Genomic DNA, 17446 nt, shown 5'->3' with positions numbered 1-17446 from the left:
TATATAAGACCTACTTCTGTGGGCCCACTGGTAATACAGTCAGTTCTACATAATCAAAATCACCTTCACTTATTAAATTCGAGGCACCAACACTTCATGGTTTATGAATTAAAAAAATCTGAACAATTAATCATATTTCATGTTCCACACTGTTTGACATCTGAACCATTTTATAATAAAGAAGAAAAGGGTTCTGCAGACCAATTTGATGCAGCTGATCAATCTTTATTTTTTTAAGTGATAAAAACAAAAGTTTGCTTAGGACTGCCCTTTTTTCCTTCAGCTGGAAGTTAATGACAGTCTGTGCTGTTGACTTTTGCCAGCTGCTACTGTATTAGGAAGCCTCCAGTACTGGGGCTTGGCTAACCATAAAGGCTGCATGCTAGCCTTTCTGTTCTGCAAGGCAAGTTTCTACTCACTGGAGTAGGAATCGTAGCCTTTTCACCAAAACTATTTGGATAATTTTTCAATGCTTTGTTTTCAAACAGTTGCTTTGATAGAGCGATTGAGGCATGGAGGCAGTTCCACTGTGATCTCAATGACCTCTCCCACTGGATAACGGAAGCTGAAGTGTTACTAGCTGATGCCCGTGGTCCAGATGGCAGCCTGGAGCTGCAGACAGCCAGGCTGCATCAGCAGGTATGTATGATTTGTGCAGAAAATGAGCAAGCTGGAGAAAGTCTATGTTTTTGTCTAAAATTCTAGTTTTCTATATAGACATATAGATTTGAAATGAGGCTGTGCAATTACACTTTAAGAAGTGGTAGCTGTTCAAATTTCTTTTTCAATTCCAGTTTAAAATGATTCTTGGAAGAGCTCAACTCCTGCTTATAATCTGGGGTTTTATGATGACTCTTAGTATGGATGGGTTTTAGATAATTTGGTAATTTGAACTGTTGGCATAATATTTGTTGTTTTATAAGTTTTATTACAGCTTTAAAAATATGTTAGTCAGTTAAGAAATCAAGCATATTATTTCACTTTCTACTCAATTAAAAAATGGACCACAACAACAGTCAATTATAACTTAGCAAATTATTTTTTAAAACTAATGACTTTGTAAGATCCTGCCTTGTGTAAGCAGTCTAGAAAAAGAAGATTCCAATTGCAGATGTCTTCGGTTTGATTCGGTTCTGGAATTTAATTCCCTGGTGTCTTTCTAGCTCATCATTATGGAAGAGCAGACTTTTCTGTTTAGCTAAACTACTTTGCTTCCTTTTAAATAAAGAGAATAAAACATAACTTTAAGGAATAGATTTTTTTTTTTCTTTTATCAATAATGGTTATCCAAGAGTTAGGTATGTGTTGCGAAAGAAATATATGTTCTGCCTAACATACAGTTTGTATTTTATCCTCGTTGCTGCTTGGAGTTTTCTTCTAGGGCATTTCCCTTCTCTTTCTTGAATCATCTTATATCTGATCTAGTTACAAAGAAATCTTTAATAATAATGTAAGATTGTTTGGGGACCATAGCAGCATAGGCATAATTATCCTAGCTAAAATACTGTTCAGTTACAGAAATAGGAGCATAGATTATGACAAGAACTGGTTAAAAAAAAGTCATACCATCTGTTAGCACTACTAGAAAGTGCTGTACATTGAGGAAATGAATCAAACATGAGTGTGGATTCTAGCACTGATGGTTTAAATGATTTCTTGTGATCCTAAGTAGTATTCAGCAGCCTATTCTGTGTCATTATCTTTTTATGACATTCATTAGAAGATGGAACTAGATTCAACAACAGACTCTTAATAACTTAAATCAACAGCATCCAATTTTAAGATGCCTTTAAGTGCCCGTTTTAGTAAAATAATATGCACCCAGGATTCATCCTGCATATTATGAGCTGCAGATCAAAGTCACTTTAGGTCAGTAATAAAATTCTGTGTGGCTTTTATGTTTCTGACAGGAACTTGAAGAGGGAGTCAGCAGTCATCAGACCAGTGTTTCAGTATTGAACAGAACTGGGGAAGGGATCATACAGAAACTGTCTGCTACAGATGGGAGCTTCCTACAGGAGAAGCTGGCAGGATTGAATAGACGCTGGAAAGCAATCACTGTGGAGGTCATGGATAGACAACAGAGGTAATATGTTAATGGGAAATTTGGATGTCTGACCAGATCCGATGAGGAGAATCTCATCTAGAAGACTCTGGGAGAGTTAGTGCTTTCTATTGCACACTGTCATTACTCTGAACTCTCCTGACATTCAGACCTCTGTGTTTTGAACTGTCTTCTAGAAGCAATTTTTCATAAATGCACCTGCAGTTGACTGTTTAGTGAGTGTTTAATACAACCCACCAAATGACAACCACAGAACTTCCCTTCTTACAAATTTCCTTTGTTTTTAAAATGATTTCATTGCTAAGCTAGACTTTTTTAGGAAGGAATACTCAGCTACTTTCTCAGGCTGAAGCTGAACTGTAAGTACATTACCTTGATTTCTTTTTTTGCATTGTCAAAGATACACTAATTGAAACACTTGTATTGTTCTTGAATTCCCACAGTACTGTAAAATCTTTAGGTCTGTTTGCAATGATTTAATCTGACTAGGTATTTTCTGAACAAAATGAAAATCCATTTTGAAGGAGCCTTAAATTTACTTCAAAAGATCAAAGAGCAAGGTTATCTGAGATAAATATACCATTTTTCAGCATATCTGGGAATATAAGGTCTCTCCTTCTGTTCTTACTGCTAAAAAATGTATAAGGATAAATCCCTGGAATGAAATAGTTATTTTTTGGAGGCTATTTATATAATTATATGTTTTTTAATAACTCCTGATACATTTAGAAATGTAGTAAGATTTTTCTTAATTATTTAGTTTGAGAAATTCTATTAAAGCCTTGTGTGATTTAGCAAATTCTTCCCTTGGAGGGTTTAGGGACATTTCTAATACTTTCACTAACAGTGGCCTTGTAGTGACTTACAATGATTAGGCTTGAAGGTGTTGTCATCACTGTCACTTACGTTTAATGTTTTCTGCAGACTTTTAAAAGTCTATTTTCTGACTCTAGAACTGATATTTATCTGTTTTTAAGGTGGCAGTATGTATTTGCAAGTATCTTGCATTTTAATAACGAAGATAGAATCCTTTGAATACCAAAATGAATCCTTTCAAATGCTCCAACCACTGAAAAACGTGACTCTGTTGCATCAAAAGTAATGCAGGACTGACGTGCAGTGTTCACTGCAGAAACGCATGTGGCTTTTTTGTTTTCCTTTTCAAGGCTGAAAGGAGAGAATCAACAGCTGATAGAATACAGAAAGAAGCTTGATGAGCTGCGTTGCTGGTTAGAAAATGTAGAAAATGCTCTAGACTCAAGATTTACGTTCAACCATGAAGAAAACTTGCAAGAATTACAGGCAAGATTGATTAGTGTGTATATGTGTACACACATTTATGTCTTGTGCAAAGCATCAGGATGTGGCTTTCGGGGAGGTGAATTTTCACATTATAAATAGCCAAAGAAATATTACGGTTGTGGGAAACCGTTATGAGATGCATCTTACCTGTGTTAAGTAATCTCACAAAACTAAGTTGGGTTGAGTTGGTAACTATTTTGTCTAGCCAGAAGATAGTGGCTATGTATCAGAAAGTGAGAAATGTATGTACTACTCATAAAATTTAATAAGTGGAATTTCACTGGAAATTATGTCCCCAAGTCAACTTTAATTGTCAAAACTAACAAAAAGCTAGTAAGCTTAAAATGGTAAATAAGCACCATTGTCCCATTTACTGGGCAGCTTTAATACTTTGTTACGTGTGTAAGATTTTTGTTTAACCTGCCTTTTAAACTACAAGGGTTTTGGTAATTTCAAATAAGTTGGGTGCATATGCATGTGTGTATTTTTCCTGTTTATTTTGTGTCTGGCTTTGACAACAAAACATCTTTGGTTTGTAGGATGTGTGAAAGAGAATGTTTCTGGACTCCTAAAAGAATGGAAGGAGTAGTCAATCCAACAAACCTACTTGCTAATTTTTTAAAAATTAGTAATTAAAAAAAACCCCAAACATCAAAACAAACAACCTTTGCTAGACCAAGTCAGGTGGAAGGGCTTGAACTTCCAACAAATATGTATAAACAATGTAAAGTAGTTGCGTTTATCTAAACAAATCAACTCCTGTCAGTTGCATATTTGCTGTCTCACTGTCATGAAAGTTTCATTTTTCTTGTCATCTACCTTAATATAGAGGTCTGAAGTAAAAGGTAGAACTGGAATAGGGGGGAAAAAGCAGAATTTGCTAGAGAAACACTGGTAGAGAATTATTAAGCACCCATTCTCCCTGTGAAAGCAGGAATGTGTGTGCAATTTTGGTTATGTATATTAAGGAAAGGTGAGTTTGCAATAGAACAGGTACTGAGTAAGATTGCTGGGCTGTTCAGGATAGTGAAGAATTCATCTGCAAAGAAACTCGGAGCTTGCCTTGTTTTGTCTAGTCAAATAAAGAACAATGAAAAGAGATATGATGATGAGAATAAGAAAGCGTAGGGAAGATGAACTGTTAGTAAAGGCTGGTATTAGGGAAGTGGGAATAACAGATGTTAACTGATTAGTCGTGAATGAATACAGTCTGGGAATGAGAAGGAAATTTCTAAATAGAGCTTCTGGAGCAGCCTCCAATTATAAAGGATATAATGTGTTTTAAAAAATAATTCTTTTAAGGTAGACCCTTGAAAATTTAGGAAAGACATTATTTGGTACAGTGCTTACCGTAGCAGGGTACTTTGTTCAGTGATCTCCCTTCCAGGTCTGTGTTCCTGTCACATTACTGTGCACACTTCTGTTACACTTGTGTAACAGAGATCAGTATAAATGTTAGGGTGGATAAATATGATGTGTACTTGCTATTGTGATTTTTTTTTTTATTCTAGTGCTTTAAAGACAAAATTTGTGATCCCTACCTCACAGTGCTTGTGGTCTATGGGCAAATTATAGCACAGTTGTTTTAAAGTCAGTGAGAATCCATGCATAAGCGTTTTTTTGGGATCTGAGCTGCACTTTCATGTTTAAAGAGAAAGGTGGCTGTGGGAGGTTGATCAAAATGAAGTTGTAAAGTTATGTTTAGTTTTTAAATACCTTTAGAGTACATTTCCTTAAGAGTAAAGTACCTTGTGATCTACCATGTATTTGTATAATGCATGTCAGGAGTGGGCCCTCAGTTTTTATTTTTTTAAAAAAATGAATGCAGGCAACAATTTTGATTGGCAATGTGTTGCCTTTTGGATATACATGGTACATCCAGATTTGATCAAACAGAAGCATTTTGTGAGATGAGAAGCGGTGTGCATGATGTGGAGCTGTATAGGTACCTTGGCTATTTGCAATTTTGTGGGTTTTTCTCCAGTTAGCAATGAAAGTTGATATTTGAATAAATGTTTTAACAATTTCTAGATAGAGCATGGAAACCAAAATAGAAGCTTTACTATTATATATTTCCAGGGAAATGTCTAAATATTGGAGTTCAAGGAAAGCTTCTCTTTCCCACTGCCCTTTACTTCAGCACGTAAGCATTCTGTTGAAGTCTAAAGCTCTTCTGTCCCTTTTAGGTCTTAAGTGAAGAAATGGAAGTACAGAGAGACAAACTGGAATGGCTGAACAGAACTGAACCTGAAGTGCTTTTGGATAAAAATGTTGATCTTCATGAAAAAGACAAACTTTCCAATTGCCTGCAGTCTCTCAATGTGAGGTGGAATAAGGTGTGCATTTCTTCAGCATTGGGTACCTGAAGCTGAAAATATAGTGGTGCCCTTGGAATGGTTGTTTTCCTTTTTCCATGTATCTGTGACACATACATAAAATGTCTTGGAAGCCATGCAGACATCTTGAGGAAATGTGCCTTAATCCATGTCTCTGTGAAAATACTGGTGGACATTTTTCCATCAGAATAAGTTAGTTAGCTTAGATTTTTTTTGTTGATTTTCTTTGGCACTGGCTTTCTTTTAAACACTTGGATCAAAAATATTTAAGTTATTTGAGGCAAATATAGTAATATATTAATTTGAAATTGAGAGAGTCACAGTAAATCTTTGCTGTATAGAAAGGCTGAATGTTTGCTGCAGTTAGGAGGAAAACAAAACAAGCTGTAGTAAAGCTTACTGAGAAAATCTTATCAAGTGTGTCTGGAATTCTTCTTGAGTATAACTGCTGGAAATTAGAAGCTCTAGTGTTCACTCTCACTGGCAAGTATATGAGAAGAAAAAAACTCACTGGTTGGAGTAAAATGCAAATTTTTTTTCAAGCAGAGCCTGGAGACCAAATTGACAAAGGAATATAATTATTTTGGATTCTATTACAGATCAGGGAGGTAAGAATTTATTGGCAGAAGGGGCTTTTGATAGTTCAGGGAAAGAAAAACGATGTGTTTTTACCTACTCAGCTATGAAAATGGGGATTTTTTTTTTCCCTTCGTATATACATTTCCATCACTGCCTTTTAAAAACTTTTGAAAAGCAAAGTAGGCAAATTTGTCTTCACTACAATAGAGTTCTAGTGTTAAGATTTTTTTTCTTAAATTAGTTCCCTATTTCTCTACTTTCCTGTCACTGACCACAAATCACGCTTTGTGTTGTCTTTCCTTCAAAGTGTATTCAAATAATGAGTCATAGCTTTGATGCTTAGGCAGTAAAAAACATGTAAACAACCTGTCTACAACAATTCATTTATTTCTCTCCAAGATTTAGTTAAGACATTGGAATGTATTGAAATAACACTGAGTACCTCTTGGCAGTTTTATTGTTTTTAAATTATACCTTGAAAAAATTCATTGAAATATCTGAGACATGTCATTGTATCAAGTGTGGTGTAGAATATTTTGCCTTCTAATAAGTGATTACTTCTTTGCTGTTAGTGTAGGTTGTTTACTGTTTTTATTCCTCTCTTCTGGGCTGTAGGTGTTCAGGGAAGTGCCTGACAGAGTGAGAGAACTGGAGGCATTCGTTGGGCAGTCTCGTCTTGTTACACAGACAAAGCCTTCTTTAGGTAAGTGATCAATCCTTCTGTTGTGCTTAATTGTATTGAGTTTAATCCTGTTTGTGGTCAAAAATAATCCAAAAAGGAAAACCTTCCCTGTGAACTTAGATAAGTGGAAATAAGAAATGTCCACTGCTGTACTTGGGGCTACTTTCATGTTACTGTGGAAGAGTGAGTTAGGGAAAAGTCACTCTGCAGTTCAGGATTGGGCAAGTCCTTTGGGGTTCCCCTAAGAGTTTTGAAATGGAGGAATGTTGTAGTAAAGCTTAGGCCTCCTTATCAGGAGCCAGTATACTAGGTTCAGAATAAAAACCAGAATAGATATTTGTGACAGCCTGGTTTCCTGTGAATTTGTGCCTTGTGGTCATACCTTTTAGTAATTAAGATCCAATGCAAGCTTTCTCTACAGGTAATTATTTGTAAAGTATCTCCTGCATGCAGATTCTTTGCAGTCCTATAAATGAAGGCCATTCTGCATCTTGCAGCTCAATAGGGACATAGGTAGGTCTTTCTCATCTGCTAGGTACTTAGCTTCCTGAATGTTGTAGGGGAAGCTGTCTAAATATGATAACGTTCTTGTATCAGACACTGACAGTGGCTGTCTTTTCAAGTTGTTGGAGGAAGATCAGCACATGCAGAGCATAAACAAAGATGCCCAGGTCACCTCTTTAGAAAACTAGGTAAAAAAACCAGCCCTTACCTGAAACAATTTGCAGCCTGAACTTCAGTATATTAATTCTGTCTTTTTTTTTTTCAATTCAGCAGCAGTAAACAAAATTTAAAGGAGGAAAACCAACTTTTGTTTAAGCCATTCAAAACCTTAATTCAGCTTGTTTTCCTTTCATAAAGGCTGTTTAAGTAAAGCTCCTATATTTCATTGCTTGAGTCAAGTGTGTAATATGCCCCAGCTTGATTTAACTTAGTGTTGTCTTGGAACTAGAACACAACCAAACACAGCTTCTGGAGTGAATTTCACTGTTCAGCTCATTCCTCACTTCTTTGCACTATCAGGTTAAAAGGATAAAAAGGATGGGGCTGAACTAGTGGGCATCTGTCCCTTCTTAGGGCAGTTGTGTGTTGCCAAGTCCATGAAACATCTATTGCAGTAGCTCAACTTACTTGTGCTTAAGTGAATTCCGAGACAAGAGTGGGGAAGACCTTTCTGCCAGATAATACAAAAGTGAGGAAGACAATTTTAGACATTTATTTTGAATGAAAGTATTGGCTTTTTTATGCTTGATAAGGGCCAATTCCCTTTTGTGTCAGTGTTTAACTTCAGTCCATTAGATTTAACGTGATTTTGCCTTTGCAAGTTCTCTTCTTGTTTGTTTTGTATTTAGGCTGAATTGTTTGGGTGAGTCTTTAGCATGCAGTGAAACTATTAATAGCCTTTTAAAAAAAATCAAAAGCAATTTCTGATTATGTGGTTTCTGGTGGTTAAAATGCCTCAAATATGAATTTTGCTGTGCTTTCTCTGTAGATGCTGTTGCATATTTATAGGAATTACAAAAAAACCCGTAATTCCCACAGTTGCACATGAGGCCATGACTTTTTTTCTTTAACGAAATCCCCAAACTCTGTTTCAGATGTCCAAAAGGTGGTGCTAGTATCTTCTTCATTGGAAATTCCTGTTCAGACTCAGCAAGCTTTGGAACTTTCTGCACCTGCTGATCTGGATAAAACTACAACTGAGCTGGCTGACTGGTTGGTATTGATTGACCAGATGCTCAAGTCAAACATAGTCACCGTGGGAAATACTGAAGAGATCAATCGGACTATTGCACGAATGAAAGTATGTGTTTTTGTGAAGACTAGGATTGGAAAGTTGGCTCATGCTTTAATAGCTTGTACGTTCAGTAAAGAAATGACATGTGTTTAAAAAAAAACCCAAAAAACTGACAGCAGTAAATGCATAACTTGAAAATTAGACTTCAAATGCTGTCATTATTATACTCTCCCCTCTACTATTTCCTGTTAATTCCTGTGTCCCTATGTGAGCTAGGCACTGCTATTTTTTTTGTTTTAAACAAAACATATAGAGAATACCTCCTGAAAATGACATCTTTTTGGGAATGTATAGATAGCTTATGCTTAAGACTTTGGAGCAGCTTCATATTTGCTTGGAGGGTGACCTTTATGATCCACTCTTTAGTGGTTTCTAATGAGTTTTGTTGTGTTGTAGTTAGACTAAACTGATTTCCAGAGATGTGCTAAAATGATTAAAAGTTGTAACATAAATGCTTATGATGTAAATGTTTGTTCTTGTTAATAGCTTATGCTATGCTGAGCCATGACTAAAGGCAGTATTTGCGAGATGTAGGCTACCATTAAAGTTCATTTTATTTGACCTGATATCAACTAACATGAGTGACTAGAGTAAAAGCTGCAGGCTAAATAGTTGCTAAACTGTTTCTGTAGGTGACTATTCTTTTAAATTCCAGATTATGTTAATGTGATGTTCAGTAACTTTGGAAACACTTTCTTTTAACTGTGTAATACTTGTAACATGGGCTTCTGGTATGTTGCCATAGTGAATTAACTACTTTTTTTTTACACGATCTATAGTCTGATTGTTTCTCCCTGTTTGTTCCCTTCTCCATCTCTGCCTCCCCCCCCTGTATATATAAATGATTAGAGCTTGCTAAGAGGAAAATAAGTTATAGGAGAGTAAAAAATATGCTGAAAAATATTGTGCAATGACTGCAGTAGCTGTGTGGTTTGTACAGGTTAACCTTCACCTCTGGATTTTCAGTAACTGTAATTCAGAATATTTCTGCTTTCTAAAGCAGTGCTATAATACTGTGACAATTCAAGGGTTACAATAACAGTGGGAACAGCCATCTACTTGTGGTGACACATACATGTTTTGTCTACAAATAATACAGATGATGTTAACTAAATTCTGCTTTTTGGTCTTAAAAATCATATCCTAATTCTCAACAGATAACAAAGGCAGATCTGGACCAGCGGCACCCTCAGCTTGATTCTGTTTTTACATTGGCTCAGAATTTGAAAAATAAAACTTCCAGTTCAGACATTAGGACAGTGATCACAGAAAAATGTAAGTTTCTCCATTCTGTGTTTCCAAATAGAATGTTTCCATGGCAGTAAAAAAATCTTCATATCTTTCTCTGATATGTTTGATTTTGAGGCTAGTTGAAGTTGCCTTCCTTGAGCAAACTGAAAACTTAACTGCTAAGTGGCTTTTACTCTGACAGTCTAATGAAAATTCCTGGAACAAGAGTTGCCACTTGTTTTCTTGACAGGCCATTTTTTCAAGTACATAGGTAAATATTTTTGCTGCAATTTCAAAATATCTTACAAAGAATTCGAGTTACTTGACAGCCACAGACCCAGGGATGAAGATTTGTTTATTGATAAAAGGAACTAATTGTATATCTTTATTTTTGTTGAGCCATGATGCACTGGACAGTTAGTGAAAAGCATAAATGTATCAACTTAGGTCAATAAATTTGCGTATGTACTTTCAAAATTGTTGACTGAGAATTAGTAGAGCTTTTAAGTCACTGATATGTACTTGAAAATTGAGTTTCCAGTTTAAAGCCCCCCCCCTTGAAATTTTTTTTTTTACTGGTACTTATGGAAAGAAAACATACAACTGACACAACGAGAAATTAAGGGACAATGTATTCTTTGAACTCTTAGGCTTTGCTGGTTGCTCAGATCAGAAAATTCATGCAGCAGGAAATATCAGTTAGAAGTAAAAATGGAAAGATACATTTCTTTATGTTCTCCTCTGCGATGTAGTTTTCCTTTTCTACATCTACATGAACTTCTTTGGTGTCCATAAGACTAGCTGGAGATGATAATGGGGTCAGATAGAAAGCCCACAGATATGTTAAAGGGTCTGATGAGGCTAAGATTCACAGGAGCTATGGATTAGTAGGGAAGTAAGATCCAAGGAAGCTCAAGAAACTTGTAGGGCCTGAGTTTTTCAGCCACTTAGAACTAGGGGTCAGGTGGAAACTTGTGGGAGGATAGTAACTAGTCCATGGGAGTCAGTCAACAAGGGGAGATTTGGTCAGTCACAAAACATTCTTGATTCTTCAGAAAAGGTGAACAAGGAATAAAGAAACTGTATGTTGAAAACTTGCTCACCTACAGTCATGCCCATCCAAGGTGGGAACAGAGAAGCTGTGTTTGCTGCCATGGATGAAGCTTCCAGTAGATACCATAGATGTGTGTGAAGATTTTGCTTCTTGTCATGAAACATGAAAAAACTGAAGGTTTTGTTGCTACTGACATTTGTAAAGAAAAGTTTGCTCTTTGAAGAAAAGTGAAGCTCAGGACTGCTTTATGAACCTCATTGTTTAAGAACTGAGGGAAATATACTGATGTCCTACAAACTCCTGTGAGCCTGCTGTATGCTGTTAGATGAAGCCTAATTATTCAAATAGCTAGGAGCACAGTAATAGAGAATTTTCCTTCTCTGGAACTTCCCTCACAATTACTACATGTACATTGGGAATTAAAAACAGTTTCATCAGGAATTCTTTCCAGTCTTTCTGCCTTTGATACTAGACTGGTGCCCCTGACAACTTTTTCGAGGAACCTACCTATTGAACTCACTGAACGCTGAGGCTACCAAGAATTTAACTTATTTTTTTGTCCTGTTTTGGTGGAGACTGAAGAGAGAGAAAATGTCAGCAATGCAAGAGAGTAAGGTTAACCTGCTATTAACAGGGAAAAATATATCAAGAAATATTCTTTCTATAATAATACTACGTAAACAACAAATAGCTATCCATTTCCACTAAGTTGTTATTGTACGCAGCTGTTCCTCAGGGATATTTTTTCTTTCCAGCTTTGTGGGGAGAGCCTAAACACTTAGGAGGTTTTCTTCTGCAGTTCATTAGCCAGCACATGGGGTTACAGCCTTTTTTTACTCATGCTGTTTTTGCTTTTGCTGTTTTGGTGAAACCACTGACCTCTCCCAACAGTTGCTGGTTTCCTTTGAACATACTCTTTATCCAATATAGTAACTTTTTTTTAAAAAAAACCCTTATTATTTGCTGTTGGGTTACTGACACTTTCTAAGTTCTCATTCAGCATGGCCTATGTCAAGCCTGAATATTAATCCAGAAGTTGCCTGTGGGTTGAAATTGAGGGATCTCTATGGCACATGTTATTGGGTTTGTCTACCAGTAATACAGTTACTCTGACAAGTGAGCTTTGCTGCCACAGTCTGAGAGCTTTGTGAAACTAAACAGAATATTGTTGAATGTATTAACAGTTAAGAGATCTTCTCAGGCAGATCAAGCATAAAGGCTTTGTGTAATTGTAAAAGTTTAAAAAAAAAAAAAGCAATAAGTGTAAAGTTCACTTAAATGGTTTTAGCTTAAGAACAACCTTTGACATTTTTACTTCATGGAATATTGAAGTGTCCTGAGTATCAAGTGTGTTAATTTTCTAATAAAATTGCATAGGTACTGATAAGATAAATATATTGGATGTGTTACATACAGCCTACCTGTTGCTGCTCAGAGTACAGATATACTCAAGAAATCCAGCTTAGGGTTTTTTATTTGCTTTTTTACTCTTTAGTTCTAGCAATCTAATGTGTTCCTAATAACTGTCATGACAGGTAATAGGGAAACCTGTTTCCACCTCTATACACTTTTGAGTAATATGCTTTTTTTATATCTGTAAGTATTAAGAAAAAGGTATGATGCTATTCATTTTTGTCTGAAGGCAGACTTACTGCTTTCCCTGACACACTATTTTTTGTCATAGGCTTTTATTATGGTGTCTTTTTCACCCTTTGTTTATTAAAGGTTAAAGCTTGTTTATTGATCATCTAATGTACTATTTATTGAGGCGAATGACATATTTGAAGGAAATGAGGTGTGATCAATACATTTTCTGTTCTGCTGTGTAATCTGCATAAGCCTGTAGAAACCTGTGGTGGAATGAAAGTGCCAAAATAGGTTGTTACTAGAGTGTTTCTACCTTGGCCAAAATTATAGTACAGGTGCCACTAGACTGCCTTCAACACACAGTGGTCTGGAAAGCTGAGTTCACTTTGTGTAAGCTATCCATATCTAAACAGTATTTATTTATTTGTACTGGTTTAAGTTGCAGATACACAGATGACTTGCTGGTATAGCCATCACCTTAAAACTGTGCTGCTTGGAGCCCTGCTGCTGAAATCTCTCTGCAGTGCAGCTACAGTAGATTTGCCTCCCACATGTGTGTACTTAAAAAGTAAAATAACATCTTTGAAATATTTCAGAAATAATTGTTACTTGTACACTGACCTGCTTAAACAAGAGGTAGCCAAACACCTGTAGTTTTTGTTTGCTTGTGTGAATGTGTAAACTACACGGGGAACTAAAATACTGAATATAGAAATGACTGTATATGAGAATTAATTATATTATTGCCTCTTGTCCTAAGAATTAAGTAATAGTCATGGCTACTTGTTTGTTTGTCTCAGGATTTTTTATATTCTGTATTGTCCTTCACAGTGGAGAAGGTGAAGAACCAGTGGGACAATACCCAGCATGGCGTGGAGGTGCGGCAGCAGCAGCTGAAGTACATGCTGACAGACAGCATGCAGTGGGATGAGCAGAGGGAAGAAATGGAGCACCTCATGGAGCAGTGTGAGATCCGTCTGCGTATGCTCCTGCAGGCCCCAAAAGAGATGCTTGCCAAACAGGTTTTGGACAACAAAGTAAGGCCATTTACACTTCTTTTTTCCCCCTATACCAGACTCTTCAGTCTACATAGTGCTACTGGACACAATTGATGTGTGAATATACAATTTAGTTGTAGGGCTGATTTTGCAATTCTGGCTCTTCTGGGGCATGATATATTCTAAATTGTCTCTATTTTTTTTTATATATCAGACATCCTGAGAATCACTTTCTAGGAGGGAAACAGGTGGCATGTGTGCATGTGTGTCTTTTAGTAAATGTAGTTGAAATGAGTATAGTGTAGCATCAAATAAATTATACTATTCAGAAAGCTTGAACCTCAGATCAATAAAAGTTTAATCATACAGCCACAAAATGTAGCATGTATTACTTCATAGAAACCTATTAACATTTCACTTCTGATGGGTTCCAGGTGTATTCAACACTTTTTTTCTAATGCCATGCAGTCTTCACTGCTTTTCATATCACAGCAAATATGCTGTGAGAAATCAATAAGTCTAACGTCCTTTGGTCCTGGTGGCTGTCAGCAAAAGGGCAGGCTGTAGGTGGTACAGGATGAGAACTTAAGAGATAAATCAGTGAGGAGGGGCTCTTATCAGTGCAGTATTTACAACAGGACTACAATAGAGTTTAAAAAAGTGTGTGTGTATATATATACACACATATGTATATATTATGAAGGGACAATGTGGGGGTGCTGCTGGGTATGGAAAGAAGCAGGAAGTATGATTGTCAGAATTCCTCACTGATTCATAGCTATTTCAGTAAACAGTAAAATTGTGTGCTTTGCATCATCTTTCTTTACATGAGCAGAGTATTGGAAATGGACTATTAGGTCTACTTGCTTTCTTAAGTGGAAGTAGGCCTGTGCCCAAACGTATAGTACAGAGGTTGTAAGATACAAATGGACATATATATATGCAAGTATATTTTTTTCATTTAGAAATAACCTTGAGTTCAGGATTCAGTAAAGTTAAGGCACCTTATGAATATCCTGACACAATAAGCAAACACATCTAATGTATTTTCTTCATGTAAAAGCCAAAAACTCCCACAATACAACGAAATCAAATTCTTATGATGTGCACTTGATTTATGCTACTTTTAGCTGCTGCTTATATCATTATTATCATAACTTAAATTTATTCATGCTACTAAAAATAGGGAAGTATTTTTAATTCTGTTGCCAGTAAAACACAGAAGAGCATTTTTCTAGCCTTTTAGCAGTTCTGGCAAGTACAAGTTTTCCTCGTCTATTTGTGTTTTGGTTGGTTCATTGTCAGATCACTTTAAAAAAAGTCTTAGAAAGTCTACAGATACTTCTAGATGAAAAATATGCACATTTTTTGTTGAAGGAAAAGGCAAAAATAGTTTTAAAATATGATAAAATGTATATGAGAGAGTCTGATTTTTATTTACTGTCTCGTTCTGGAATTGCTTTTTAGCAGTTAATACAGGATTTGCATAGAGGTGACATCACAGTAGCTGCATTCAATGATCTTTCTAATAAACTTCTTCGAGAATATCGTGATGATGACACAAGGAGGGTGAAGGAAACCACTGACCGAATGAACACTTGCTGGGTTAATCTGAACCAAAGGTAATTACAATGTTTCACTGTATATGTAGCTGTTTGTGTATTAAACAGCAGTCTCTTCTGTCTGCTTTACTGCTGCATTTAGGATTACTGTGGATAATTAGTCAATTACAGTGAAGCTGGTTTGAGTTTTGATGACTGAAAGTGCCACATTTCACCATGGAAGGCTTCTGTATGATGTGGGGTTTTTTAAGTGGGGAAGGGGAAGTACTTCTCTCATGTTTGGTCTTGGATTTGCCTGTGGTGGCTATTCTCTAAGTGTCTTTGAACAGTTCCTCTCCTGTTCCTTGATGCTGGTATGCTTTATGTATTTGTAGTTTGGTGCTGTGCTTTCTTCTCATAAGCCTGCAGGTATTCAGCTTGGTCTTTCAATAAATTAATTCATTATGGCCTTTCATCTAACAGAAACTTTCCCTGAATGGGGCTGCGCTTTGGGTTCCTGAGTGTGATGCTTCTAGCACTCCCATCTAGAAAATACTTGAGCTATAGGAACCAAGACTTACTTGAAACTCACTTCTTTCTATTCATCCTCTGTTAAGACATATTTGTAACTATATCTTAATGAAAATATAGTATTTCCCTATGCATAATATTTTTTCCTGCAGGGTAATCTAATCTCTGCAGAATTTTTTTTTAGTCTTTGATAGACAATTAACATTTAGAATAGTGTCTGGCTCGGTGCCTGCAGCTTACAAGACGATATGTTTTGTGGTTAGGGGGACAGAACTGAGAATTGATCCTGTATGTATGGGAGTGAGGGAGATAACTGAAGTCTATATGTATGTGTACATATATGTGCAAGGGGTAACTGCTTTTGTAATGAGATGTCAGTTAAGTGAATAAAAATCCTAGGTAATAAAGCCTCTGAAGTTGTTATATCCTGGGGAGTGAGAGGCAGAGAATGTCACAGTGGCAAGGAGGAGGTAATGAAGGAAGCAGAGTGTTATCTTATCCTTCTTTGGAGGAAAACTGTACTTTTGTCATTTTGTGCTTTTGATGTGGCAGCTGGTTTCCTGGTTATGTCCATTGAGAGATGGGGTATAAAATAGGCAAAACTTTGTATGGCTCATTCCATGTGATCATTTGAGAGGGAATAAACATTTGTTAATCTCTAAATGTTTTAAGACATAAAATAAGATTTTTCAAGTGAGTAGAACACTTCATAATTATTCTATGTGATGCAGACAACTTCTCCTGGTTCCTCAGAAAACTTCCAGTAGACTATGGGAAAGACTTTGGCATATGACAAAATTTCATTGGCTTTTTACTTTTCTGAACTAGGTCACAGTGATGAGGTCACCTCTTAAAACGGCCCTTCTCGACCATTCATTTGAATTAAGATTAGGGACTGCAGCATTTTCACCATCAGATCATCCTTTCTTTCCTCAAAGTAAACAAATAATTTTTCCAAAAATGTCGTTATCTTCATCTGAATGTCATGGTGACATCTAGGGATGAAGATGCAATTAGAGGGTGAGGGGAGACAGCTCCTTGTTGGATTAGCAGTAATAGTAGACTACAGCTCTGTAGTACTCTCATTCACATTCAGACTTTGCAGTGTTCTGGCTAGAACTGGCATAAAACTGCCCACCACTCAGAGCAGGTGACCAGAAAGAAAAGCTCCTGCCTGGAAGCCTCTCATTTTTGAATCTGCGTAAAGTCTGGAATAATAAGCAATTGCATTCTGTTGTGTATAACTGAAGCTCCTCAATTATCACCGGGGCTACTGTTTTGCAGTCTGTAGCCTTAGGAAGATGAGTATCTGCTTTGTTTTTTAACTAGGGACAGAATTTAAAGAACTCCAAGAGCCAGTGGGTAGCCAGAGTGTGGAGCTGCTCACTGTAATCCCATGGAGCAGCAGAGTAGAACTAAAAGGGGAGAATGTGCAGTGAAAGCACCTTTTCAAGGAAATGAAGGGTTTATACATGCTTTAAATGCAATAAATAGAAACCCTAGTGAACCTTGAGTGACAAGACTGACTTCATGTGGCAGATCTTGGACATGCAGGAGTTGTACATGGAACACACGTGTCCCTATGGCTTCTATAAGCTCAGATCTGTATTTATAGCATAATGCTTTGAAATACCAGTTTGTTCCCATGCTTGGAGGTTGTGGAAGGGGATCTTAATAACATCACCTGGGAGTATCACAGTCCTGAATAGCACAAGAACACTACCAGGAAGACTATAGCTGTGG

The 17446-nt window shown here is 36.6% G+C and overlaps 1 protein-coding gene across 6 annotated transcripts in view; it reads left to right on the top strand.

Annotated features, from left to right (window-relative positions):
• The window catches only part of UTRN (utrophin), a 387351-nt gene that overhangs the window by 144214 nt on the left and 225691 nt on the right, over positions 1 to 17446 (top strand). For all 6 annotated transcript variants that reach the window (XM_074862944.1, XM_074862945.1, XM_074862943.1 and 3 more), the window contains 9 exons: positions 489 to 639; positions 1911 to 2086; positions 3232 to 3367; positions 5554 to 5703; positions 6898 to 6985; positions 8563 to 8768; positions 9920 to 10037; positions 13465 to 13670; positions 15099 to 15253. In XM_074862944.1, coding sequence (XP_074719045.1) covers positions 489 to 639; positions 1911 to 2086; positions 3232 to 3367; positions 5554 to 5703; positions 6898 to 6985; positions 8563 to 8768; positions 9920 to 10037; positions 13465 to 13670; positions 15099 to 15253 — 1386 coding nt within the window. The remainder of the gene's footprint in view (positions 1 to 488; positions 640 to 1910; positions 2087 to 3231; positions 3368 to 5553; positions 5704 to 6897; positions 6986 to 8562; positions 8769 to 9919; positions 10038 to 13464; positions 13671 to 15098; positions 15254 to 17446) is intronic.

Source organism: Strix uralensis, chromosome 3 (genome assembly GCF_047716275.1).
Source record: "Strix uralensis isolate ZFMK-TIS-50842 chromosome 3, bStrUra1, whole genome shotgun sequence".
NCBI classification, from domain to species: domain Eukaryota; kingdom Metazoa; phylum Chordata; class Aves; order Strigiformes; family Strigidae; genus Strix; species Strix uralensis.
Note: the sequence above shows the minus strand (reverse complement) of the source record. Positions and strands in the feature narration are given on the sequence as shown.